Source organism: Vigna umbellata, chromosome 11, assembly GCF_029865625.1.
Source record: "Vigna umbellata cultivar VRB3 chromosome 11, Vumbellata_1.0, whole genome shotgun sequence".
Classification (NCBI taxonomy): Eukaryota; Viridiplantae; Streptophyta; class Magnoliopsida; order Fabales; family Fabaceae; genus Vigna; species Vigna umbellata.
In genome coordinates this window covers 19513068-19525866 of record NC_142175.1, presented here as the reverse complement: position 1 = coordinate 19525866, position 12799 = coordinate 19513068, and the positions used below count along the sequence as shown (strand labels likewise).

The window sequence follows — 12799 nt, the reverse complement described above, 5'->3', positions numbered from 1 at the left end:
CCATACACAAGCGAGAAAGGTGTTGCCCCAGTTGACGTTCGTACTGATGTACGATATCCATGTAAAGCAAAAGGAAGCATTTCGTGCCAATCTTTATAGGTGACCACCATCTTTTGTACGATCTTCTTGATATTCTTATTAGCAGCCTCTACTGCCCCATTCATCTTTGGACGGTAAGGAGAAGAATTAAGATGATGAATTTTGAACTCCTCACATAACTCCGCCATCATCTGGTTGTTCAGGTTGGTGGCATTATCAGTGATAATCTTGTTAGGTAACCCGTATCTGCAGATCAACTCCTTTTTTATGAATTTGGTCACCACTTTTCTAGTCACGTTGGCATAAGAGGCAGCCTCAACCCACTTGGTGAAGTAATCGATCGCGACTAGTATGAAACGGTGTCCATTTGACGCTTTTGGCTCTATAGCTCCAATAACATCTATCCCCCACATCGAAAATGGCCACGGTGCAGACAACACGTTCAAGGTCGTGGGCGGCACATTGATATTGTCTGCATACATTTGACATTTCTCGCACTTCCTCACGTGTGTACAACAATCATTTTCCATGGTCAACCAGAAGTAACCAGCTCTCAAGATCTTCCTGGCCATTGAGTGCCCATTCAGGTGTGTGCCAAATGTACCTTCGTGCACTTCTTTCAATATCAATTCGGCTTCCTTTGCATCCACACATCTGAGGAGAACCATGTCATGATTTCTCTTGTATAAGATATCCCCATTTAAAATAAAGCTGCCAGCCAACCTCCTTAACGATCTTTTATCGTTTTCAGATGCCTTCTCAGGATATTCTCGGGTCTTAAGATAGTGCTTGATATCAAAATACCAAGGTTTACCATCCACCTCCTCCTCGATGAAGTGACAATATGCTGGCTCTGCATGGCTCTTCATTTCAATCATTGGTAATTCTGCATCTTGGTCAACTTCAAACATTGATGACAAAGTAGCCAATGCGTCTGCTAATTGATTATCTTCTCGCGGTATGTGGTTAAATGTGATGGCATCGAAATAATCCATTAATCCTCTGATGTAAGCTTGGTAAGGAATTAATTTCGCATCTCTAGTTTCCCACTCTCCCTTCAACTGGTGGATGACTAAAGCTGAATCCCCTTACACATCCAGAATTTTTACTTTGGACTCTATTGCCGCCCGAATACCCATAGCGCAGGCCTCGTATTCTGCAATGTTATTTGTGCAATTAAAACATAACCTTGCTGTCATAGGTATGTACTGATGCTCTGGAGAGATGAGAACTGCCCCTATGCCATGCCCCATCACGTTCGAGGCTCCATCGAATAATAATGTCCACGTTTCTTCGTCTCGGTTTTTTCTGCCTTCTTCGAATAGAGCCATGATATCTTCATCGGGAAATTCGGGCTGCATGGGCTGATAATCGCTGATGGGTTGATGAGCCAGGTATTCTGCTAACGCACTCCCCTTGACGGATTTCTGAGTAACATACACGATGTCATATTCTGACAATAGCATTTGCCACCGAGCTATCCTTCCAGTAAGAGCAGGCTTTTCAAAAATGAACTTGATAGGGTCCACCTTGGATATCAACCAGGTTGAGTGACTCAGCATGTATTGCCTTAAGCGATGAGCAGCCCACGCCAATGCACAACAAGTTCGTTCTAACGACGAATATCTTTGTTCGCAGTCTGTGAATTTCTTGCTCAAGTAGTATATAGCGTGTTCTCTCTTCCCAGCTTCATCGTGCTGACCCAACACACAACCCATTGACTTATCCAACACAGTTAAATACAAAATGAGCGGTCTTCCTGGTTCAGGTGGACGTAATACGGGAGGGTCTTGCAGGTATCGTTTGACTTTTTCAAAAGCGGCTTGACAATCCTCATTCCAAACTACAGCCTGATTCTTTCGTAACAACTTGAACATTGGTTCGCACGTAGCGGTTAATTGGGCGATGAATCTAGCAATGTAGTTCAGTCTACCCAAAAAACCTCGAACCTCCTTTTCTGTTCTAGGCGCAGGCATTTCTATTATCGCCCGTGCCTTGTCAGGATCCACTGCTATCCCTTTTTGGCTAACCACAAAACCCAACAATTTCCCAGATTTCACTCCAAACGTGCATTTGGCTGGGTTTAACCTGAGTTTATACTTTCTCAATCTCTCAAATAATTTCTTCAAGTTGAGAATGTGTTCTTCTTCCGATTCGGACTTTGCAATCATGTCATCCACATAAACTTCGATTTCCTTGTGCATCATGTCATGAAAAAGTGCAACCATCGCCCTCTGATATGTTGCCCCGGCATTCTTGAGCCCAAAGGACATCACCTTATAGCAAAAGGTTCCCCACAACGTGATAAAAGTTGTCTTTTCCATATCTTCTGGCGCCATCTTGATCTGATTATATCCTGAGAAACCATCCATGAATGAAAATAGCGAAAACTTGGCTGTATTATCGACTAGAGTATCGATGTGCGGTAGTGGGAAATTGTCTTTTGGACTTGCACGATTCAAATCACGGTAGTCAACACACATCCGAACTTTACCATCTTTCTTGGGTACTGGTACGACATTCGCCACCCATTGCGGGTATTTCGCCACAGCCAAGAAACCTGCGTCAAATTGTTTCTGCACCTCTTCCTTGATTTTCAAAGACATCTCCGGCTTCATTCTTCTTAGTTTCTGTTTGATCGGGAGGCATTCCGGCTTAAGAGGGAGTTTATGCTGCACGATATCGGTATCCAAACCGGGCATATCATTGTACGACCAAGCAAACACGTCCTTAAATTCCTTCAATAGGACTCGCAACCTTTCTCTCACTTCCTCTTTCATGGTGGTGCCGATCTTTACTTCTTTTATCTCGTCCTCCTCACCCAAGTTGAGTATTTCGACATCTTTCTGATAGGGTTTTATTTCCTTAGACTCTTGCTCCACTAATCTCATTAGTTCCGGAGAGGGTTCCGAACCATCTTCATAATCATCTTCCGTATCATCGACAGGGTGCTCCAGATTAGGGATATCGACATTGTTATTTTCAAAACATTCATTGTCATATATTTCATTCGAATTAAACATCACGGGTAAGTCCATAATCTTCCAATTACTGAGCCGCGCATCCGGGGAGCAAGCCCACACGAAGTTTGAGCTTTCAGATCCAGCTTCCTCTTCCACGACCGCTATATGGCTAGTGTTCACCCATCCAGCACTGCGAAAACTCTCCTTGATATCACAAATGTGAATCTTCCTCGTCCTTGGTTCTCGTCTCTCCATCCGAGCCAGGCTGCGCTCCCTCTTTTCCTCAATCAGCCTCTTCTTATCCTCCTTGCTGGGCTTGTATCCCAGGCCGTACCTGTTTTTGTTCTCGACCACCTCCAATGGGAATGTCCGCCCCTGCCCGTACTTGCCTAAACCGTTCCCGTACTTATAGCCTTCTTTCAGCATAACCTTGGCCGCCATGATAGAGGCGCATGACAGATATGGGTTTACTGGAAATGGTTCCACATAGGTGTTTCCCACGATCTCCAATGATTGAAAAGCTATCTCGAGAGCTTCTTCGGCTGCTTCTATATAGCGGGCGGAGGATGGCCCACTCACCAGGAGATCCTCCTCTCCAGAAACTATCACCAGCTTATCTCCCATGACATATTTCAGTTTCTGGTGCAGTGTGGAAGGTACAACTCCCGCAGAATGGATCCATGGGCGACCCAATAGACAACTATAGGCTGGGAGGATATCCATGACCTGGAAGGTTATTTGAAAGACACATGGGCCAACCTGGACCGACAACTCTATTTCGCCCATGACTTCCCTCTTGCTACCGTCAAACGCTCTCACAATCATAGAACTTGGCTTCATATGCATTCCGACACAAGGTAGCCTCTCTAATGTCGTTTTGGGCATGACATTCAGGGAGGATCCGTTGTCCACCAACACGCGTGCTACGACGTGGTCCAAGCATTTCACGGAGACATGGAGAGCCTTGTTATGCCCTCTCCCCTCAGCAGGCATTTCCTCATCGGTGAAGGTGAGGTAATTATTAGCAGTGATGTTGCTAACAATGCCCTCGAATTTGTTCAGGGAAATACCTTGTTCTACATGGGCCTCGCTCAGTATCTTCATCAGCAGTTTTCTATGGGAGGTTGAGTGCATGAGCAATTCTAACAGAGAGATCCGGGCTGGCATACGATTCAATTGTTCCACCACTTTATATTCACTTTGTTGTATGAATTTCAAAAACTCACAAGCCTCTTCGTCGGATATTTCTTTCTCGTCCTCCTTGTCGGGGGTCTCTTCTGCCTGCACCCGTTTCCCCTTTAAGAGCTCCTTAGCTTTCGCGGCCACCGGTGCTTCATTATTGCTAGTTCCTTCTCTCATCAGGTTTGGTGGCGTGAAGATTCGACCACTCCTTGTCATTCCGCCGATGCCTGATATATTTTCAATAACTGGATCCTGGCCGAGGAATTGACTTTCAACACATTGTCCTTCATCGACCGCGTGTGTTCCATACCTCCAAGGAACAGCTTTCTCGCTCTTGTAAGGAAAAGGAACTGGTGTATGGATGACGACGGACGATCTTCCTTGAATAACTGGTGCAGGGGTGGTCCGAGTGAAACGAATTACCAACGGCTCTGGCAGGGTTACATCAGACTCCACACCGGTTTGTGCAAACACCTCTTCATCCTTATCCTCGTAGCACACTTGCATCAAATTCCTATCAAGCAGATCTTGCAGAAACTCTTCGAATTCAACACATTCATCGATAGAGTGTTCAGCGCATGGATGGAATCCACATGCTCTTCCCAAATCATAATCACCGTTTAAAAATCCCAACTTCAATAATTCCTTGAAAATAAACCTTCTGGAACTTCGGATTTTACTTGCATCCCTCATCAGTTCATGCCTCTTAACCTCAATGGCATTTGTCGAGGCACTCCCATGTCCGGATAACGGATTATCATCAATGCTAGGTTTATCTTCTTGAAATTTCAGCCACCCAGCATCGATTAGGGCCTGTACTTTATGTTTGAAGGCCATACATCTCTCAGTTGAGTGACCCACTCCTCCCCCATGATAACTACACTTGGCATCGGCATCATAACCCCTAGGGTACGGAGGTTGCATAGGCATCATCGGACATATAGCAACCAGACCCCTTTTGACGAGGTGGGGTAATAATTCAGTGTAAGTCGTAGGGATGGGGGTGAAGTGAACAAAGTTTCTTTCTTGGGTTTTTCTCGAGTAAGTGCCTTGACCCGCATTTGGATTTGGATTCGCGCCTGTCCCAGTCCTCCAGGCGTTGTTTGTGATTGGTTGCGCTTGATAAAATCCTTGTTGTTGTTGAGGTCTAATTGGATGAGCAAAAGCTGCATTGGCTGCATATGGAGGTTGGCCCAGGTGTGGTCTATAATTGTGAATAGGAGCTTGACCTCTCCATGCAGGCATTACCGATGTCGCATGCACATCTCCCTCTTTCTTCTTTCCTGGATTGAAGCTGGGCTTTTTAGAGTTTGCTACCGCAGACGGGCCACCGGCAATCTTCCCATTCTTCAACCCAATCTCTATTCTTTCGCCTATTATGACGATATCGGCGAAATTGGAGGACACGTTCCCGACCATGTGTTCATAAAACGGTGGTTGGAGCGTGTTCACGAACATTGCCACCATTTCTTTGTCGTACAGAGGCGGCTCAACCTGCGCCGCTAGCTCTCTCCATCGTTGAGCATACTCCTTGAAAGTTTCATTATCTTTCTTTGCCATGTTTTGCAGTTGCAACCTGTCGGGTGCGACATGCATATTGTACTTATACTGTTTCACGAAGGCGTCAGCTAGGTCCACCCAACAACGTATGCGAGACGGCTCTAAGTGGGTATACCAGTTCAATGCTACCCCAGCCAAACTATCTTGGAAGAAATGGATAAGCAATTTGTCATCATAGGCATACGCGGCCATCTTTCTACAGTACATCGTTAAATGGCTTTTAGGGCATGTATTACCCTTGTACTTCTCAAACTCCGGCGCCTTAAACTTGTGTGGTATTTTTATCTCGGGGACCAAGCTTAATCTCGCGACGTCACCGAATCCATAGCTTTCGACTCCTTCTATGGCTCTCAGCCTTTCTTCCAGAATTTCCAGCTTATTCTTAGCTCCGATGAAACTACCGATCCCCCCAATCACCGTGGTGTGTGGCGCAGCCTCGGCTGAAGAGTCCTCCTTAGCGACTACGGTCACCCGCGTTCCTTCAACTGCGGTCGTCTCATTCATAGCTACACCTGTCATGGGTGCCGAAACTGAGACAGAACCCTGAGTACCGATGGGCGGCACATTGATGGTTGTGGGAAAAGAGAAAGACGTATGTTCCGCTTCCGAGTAATCTCCCATGGGGGGCGTATACCCCGGGGGCAAGCCATACATCGGGAACGGAATCGATGGGCTCAAGGCATTAAACATTGGGGGATAAGGGGGGGCGTTCCCCTCGATCCGCGCTGACGATGACTCTCCCGCAATCTTCAGCGATTCTAGAGCAGCAAGGATTTGGCCGATCTGGTCTTTCAGCTGACCGATATTAGCCTTGATGGATTCTTGAGACTCCTCCCAGCTTTCCATGATTCTTGAATTGGCTCGAGTCCTGTAGGGATGTCGTGGAAAATTGGCCGTTGTTTTCCTCACTTGTACTGTTTTATTATTTTGATTAATTTTAAATTAGATGAGAACGAAATAAAGAAAACATGATGCATGTTGGTAATAGGTGGAAATCACTGGGTCGCGACAACATTACCGATGGAAATCAACACAAGTTGGTACCAAACAAACATTCCATATCTTTCATTAAAAGTACTCAGTTCAATACATCGCCTACAGAAACAAAATACAAGGATTTCAAAATACATCATTCTCGAGATCGAGCGATAAAGGATTTCATCTCGCCCACCAACCATTTACAATGATTAATAAAATGTTTTATCTCTTCCGGCGGGCTATAAAAGTGAGTACTTGCTTCGGCGTCCAACACCATCTTGGGGATGTTTTCAATTGCTTCATTTGCCAAAGCTGCCAATTGGGAGAAACTTTCCTTCCAATGTCTCACAGCCACTTCTTGCTCTGCGATGTGATCTTCCATTCGCTTCATCAAGGCCTGATGTCTCTCTTCAAACTCCATCGACCTCCATCGCTCCTCTTGCGCCTCGATATAATCCTCCATTTGTTTTATCATGGCTCGATGCCCTTTTTTTGCTTCTGCTAGCTTCCAACGCTCTTGGTTCATATCCGCCTCAAACGACGTGGCCATTTCTTTCATCTGATGCCCCGTTTTTTCCACCTGAATCTGCGCTTCCCTCAGTCTTTTCAAGGCTTCCCGCTTATCTCTTTTGGCCTCTTCGTAGAGGTGTTTCCATTGTTTTCCCTCTTCCAACGCCACGTTCTTCTCCTTCACTCTCATAGCTAGCTCTTTGTTTGCGGCCGCAAGGTCTTGCTTCACTCGGAATGTATAATCTCTTTCGGCCTTCTGGCTTCTAACAATTTCTTCATAGGCCTGTGATCCTTCCTCTTTAGCATTCCTCATATCAACAAAATCATTGCGCGCGATTTGTAATTCTTTTTCCAACCTAGCATTCCTCTCTCTCAGTTTTTTCATCTCCACCTTCAACTGCTTCACCTCTTCGCTCTCTAGGTCTTGGGATCGCCCTTCATTAGCTGGCTTATCACTGATTGGCTTGAAAGGCAGTTTGATTTCCTTTACCCTTTTTAGGATCCATGATTGATAATTAACCTTGTCGTCTGCCACCCCTACCCTTAGATCCTTTTCAGCTCGCACAATACTTTCCCAAGCGCTTCTAACTTTCCTCAACATTTCAGTGCAATGTCCATCCTCGTAGTAGATGAAAAATGCCGTGAGATAGTCCGGCGAAGGTCCCCCTTTCATGGGATGCCCGAATTGTCTTTGAACCAAAAGAGGGTTGTAATTGATGCAATATCGGGCCCCTATGAGAGGTACATTGGGAAAGCGGCCACAATGTTGGATAGGCTGTTTAATCCCAAGCCAAGGAAGACGCCAATTTATTTTTCCTCCATTCAAGCTAGCAAAGAAATGGGCCCACTCATTTCCTCCTTTGTCCGTAAGCCCCTGACGTGACAGATCTTCCGAAGGGCACTTGACATTGACTACGCCTTTAAACACGCGTGCAGTCATCCAAGCATACAGTGCCGGCACACAACAAAGGATTTTCTTCCCCTTCCTTTCGTGACAGAAACTCATGGTGCCATAAACATCAGCAAGGACTGCCGTCACAGGATTCTCCGATCTCGTCTTTCTCGCCACGAAGACATCTATTGCGGTATAATCCACAAAGTCTTCTATTTTGGGGAATAAAACAATGCCATACACGGTGAGAGCTAGCACATCCATAAAAGTCTCCCACTCTTCCTTATCAGCCAGATGCTGCAGGTACTGTTCCAGATACCCCTGTGTCAGCCCACGCACTTGATGTCTCATTACCAACCTATCTTCGAGCTCCTTGGGCTGTAATTTCATTATGGCAGCAATAGTGGAGATAGAGGTATGATGCTCCAAATGCTGATACGGCATGGTACCCTCCAGCGGTAAACCAAGGATATGCTCAAACTCTTCTATAGTCGGTGCTAGTTGGAAGTCTTGAAAGGTGAAGCATCTTAGCGGGGAGTCATAATACTGTGCTAGGGCTGTGATAGCAGGCAACTGTACCTCCACTTCCATTAGGCCCAACAGGTTTCCATACTTATTCTTGAAAGTTTCTCTTTTTATAGTCTTTAGTCGTTTGCCTAAGCTTATCAGCCCTGTCAAATTCCCCCCATGAATCCTCAGGCGAGGTTTCTTACTTAAAATGATAGAATCGGTCTGTTGGGTAGCACCAGATCTTGTATCGACTTCCATCTTGTAGGAGGTCAAGTGAACACCTGTGATTTCCCCTAAAACCAACATGTCACCAAATGATGTATGAACATGATGCATGATAACATAATGAAGCAAAACATGACCAACAACACAAATGCATGCGTAGCATGAAAATGCAATGTCATTATTTTCAAAAAAGAACAAACAGGGTGAGGGTTAGAGGAATACACATTTTTCCCTTTGTGCCCTAATAAAGGTTCAGCGCTTCAGATTGAAGGTCAAGTATATGCAACCTCACAAGGATGGCTCCTTGAACCTAAAGGTCGATGGTCACTAGAGCTATGGCCCCCTTCAGAGTATCTCCACAACAGTCGAGTAATCAACTAGATGCGGAGACACAAGTGAAGAGAACAAACTCTAGCTGGGGTTCTCACGATAGCCAAACAGGAAGTATGTCCCAAATGGCACCGCTACACAACCCCTCTATTTCTAAGTTACACTCAGACCCGGGTATAGGGCCCCACTCATGATATGCATAAAGTGTGTGTGTGTGTGAAGGGAGAGCGTAATGCATACCCAAACCCTCACCTGCAAAACAACCAGAAAAAATCCCAGGCAGATATAGACATGTTCTCTACCTAGGGTTCAATATAGAAAAATCAGAACAAATCATATGCAATTACTTCAAATATCAAACATAGATAAAGAAAATGGGAAGGAAAACATAAAGCAAAACCACATCAGAATCATGCATCTAATTAAATGGCTAGACTCTCTTCATTTGTCCCCAGTGGAGTCGCCATCTGTCGCAACCGGAATCGCGACGGGACGACGATCCAAGAAAAAAAACGGGTTTTGAAAAGAGATTTGGAGTCGCCACCATAGTTTATTTTGGAAAACTACGGAAAAACCATAAAATGATAAGACACAGTCCGCGAAAACCAGATTCTGGGTTCGGGAGTCGGTTACGTGTAGGGAAGGTATTAGCACCCTACAACGCCTGCCCTAAGGTAGTACCTTTAACTAAATACGCGAATTTGATGTGGTTTTCAAAATGTTTAACTATTCCTAAAATAAAGTTCTAAATAAACAAAATATATTTTTTAGTTTTTTGAGCCCGACAAGGATTGACCTTGCTCCTACGTATTCTCATTCAAAATGAGAAATCAGGGTTACGTAGTTCTTTTGAATCTATTTGAGAAATTTGTTTGGAAATTGTTTGAAAATTTGTTTTGAAAATGATTTTGGATTTTTGGGAAGTGAAAGACAAGAGGTTTTTGGCACAAGGACGATGCGTGCGATCACACATGTGCCTAAACCTTTAAAACATTTTTGTTATCATTTTTTTAGAAGAGAAGAAGAAAAGATTTTAACACAAGGACGATGCGTGCGATCACACATGTGTCTAATCCTTTAAAATATTTTATTATTAATTTTTTTAAGAGAAGAAGAAAAGGTTCTAACACAAGGACGATGCGTGCGATCACACATGTGTCTAAACCTTTAAAATATTTTATTATTAATTTTTTTTATAAGAGAAGAAGAAAAGGTTCTAACACAAGGACGATGCGTGCGATCACACATGTGTCTAAACCTTTAAAATATATTTTTACTATTTTTTTTTATAAGGGAAGAAGAAAAGGTTCTAACACAAGGACGATGCGTGCGATCACACATGTGTCTAAACCTTTAAAATATATTTTTATCATTTTTTACAAAAATGCATTTAAAATGTAAGCAAAAGAGAAAGAAAATAAAATAAAAAAAAATAAAAATAAAAATAAAAATAAAATAAAAATAAAAAACGAAAATAAAAAAAATAAAAAAAACAAAAAAAACAAAGTAAAGAAAATAAAATAAAAGGATGAATAAATAAATAATGGAAATAAAGTAGAAAGTAAAAGGATAAAATAAAATAAAATAAAAGTAAATAAAACAAAAAGAAAAGAGGTGTAGAGATGCTGAATAAGGAATAGGGGTGCTTTTTTTTTAAAAAAAAATAGAACTGGGCCAAAGCCCAAGCGGAGAGGGGTGCAAAAATGAGAATAAGGAAGCGCAGGGGAGAAATTCATTTTTTTTATTTTTTAGGAACAGAATGGGCCTGAGCCCAGACCAATGGAATGGATAGGGGTGTGCGGGTGAGAAACGGGGGTGCGTGAAGGAAAGAAATGTTTTTTAATTATATACATGTGAATATTTTTAAACTGGAGCAGGCCTAGGGCCCATTTCACTTCTCAGGTTTGGAAAACCCTAGGGGTTCTTACGTCCCAACTCATTTCAGACATGCATCAGAGATTCAAGCTTCTCCCATGGACGAGAAATCCTAGAGGCACTCATCACGCACTCTGCTCAGCCTCCGTTCAAACGGCCGGCCACCGTGACGGATCCCCGCTCAGCCCAAGGCGTCACCGGCGACCAGGCGCCACCGGGGCCGCCGCCAACTCCTTCCTCCCTCTTCTTCGCGTGAGGGAAGTTCTCTCCCTTCCTCCGTCAGACATCACCTGAGCGAGCCCAGACTTCTCGAACCAAGACACCACCGGCGTCGCACGTCACGGCCAAGGTTGCCGCCGAACCTCGCCCCCACTGAAACTGGCCGCCGAACCTCGCCCCCACTGAAACTGGCCGCCGCCGCCTCCAGATCAGGCTTCTCTCTTCCTCTTCTCCTCGCGCACAAGAGAGATGGTTCTCTCCTTCGTGGATCGCCCCTTAGGCGAGCTCGACCACCGCGCCGGCCAAGGCTCCGCTAGCGTCACCGGTCGTCTCCGGAGATGCCTCCGGTCACCACGTCAACATCCTCTCTCCTTCTTTGCAGGTGGCGACTGTTGTCAAAGAGGCTTGCCGAGACAACGTTTGGGGTGTGTTGTGTTCGAATGAGTATGAGGAGTGAATGATGAACCTGTTCCACTCTGTGTTGATTGGGTTATGAGAAAATGATGAAGTTGAGAAATGGATTTGCTGGGAAGGCGAAGTAAACCCTGGGATGTGAGAATTGGGAGTGGAAGGAACGGGTAGTTGGAAGGTGGTTGGAAGGGAGTTGGTAGTAGCCGTGAGTGTCAAGATGGCTATGGTGATGTGTGATGATGGTTGATGATTGGGTGAGGGGAGTTAGGCCGTGGTGTAGATGATGATGGGTGTTGGCCGTAGTACAAGGATGTAGATGATGGGTGTTCGAAGTGAGTGTTGGGGATGAAAAATGAAGAAGAAAGATGAAGATGATAGGTGCTGTTCCTGTTTTTTTTAGTGCTTTCTAGGTGCTGCTCCTATTTTTTAGTGTTTTCTATGTGCAAGTAGAGGAGATTAAAGTCTCGACGTTGGGGGAGTGTATACTCATTTTCTACTGTCATTTGTATTTGATGAATTTTGTTGAAACTACATATTGGGTGCAGTTTTGATTAACAGCAATGTTGATTAACAGAGGAAAGCAAACACAAATGTATACATTGATTGAACACAATTTCATTCATCTTTCAGCATGCATAAGGCAACATACATAGAGCATATGAACGAGCATGACCAAAGAGCTTGGATGTATGGAGACTTACCTTCGCAGCTTCAAGAGAAGATAAAACTTTCCTTTTTGTTCTAGTCTCCTTTTCTTTATAGGATTCAATTTCCCCTTCGCTCCCAACGTTATTGCAGGTGCCAGAAAAATATAGTGAACGTGAACAAGGGTTACCGGACGGCAACGAGGTTCCCTGGACGGAGTTGAAAGAAATGAAAGTTTTTTAGTTCCCCCACTAAGGCTCAGTGTTCTCTCTTCTGATGGTGATGAGTGATCCCCCTAGTGTGATTATCTCTCCCTTTTCAAAACCAAAACCCCTGCTTTCTGTTGTACCCTGAGATCTCCTCTGGCGCCAGATTTCCCTTCTCCCTTTTTCTTTTCATGTTTTCATGTTTCTATTTTGCAGGTGACCAAAGCTCGTTCAAAAATTTTTTCCTTTTCCAT

At 44.4% G+C, this 12799-nt stretch overlaps 1 protein-coding gene across 1 annotated transcript; it reads right to left on the bottom strand.

Annotated features, from left to right (window-relative positions):
* Positions 1–1127: 1127 nt before the first annotated feature.
* Positions 1128–6590, bottom strand: LOC148191102 (uncharacterized). The gene is made up of 3 exons (XM_088101292.1): positions 1982–6590; positions 1569–1882; positions 1128–1466 (listed from the first exon to the last, which is right to left on the bottom strand). The coding sequence occupies exons 1-3, from the start codon at positions 6588–6590 to the stop codon at positions 1128–1130; spliced, it is 5262 nt and encodes a 1753-aa protein (XP_087957418.1).
* Positions 6591–12799: the final 6209 nt, after the last annotated feature.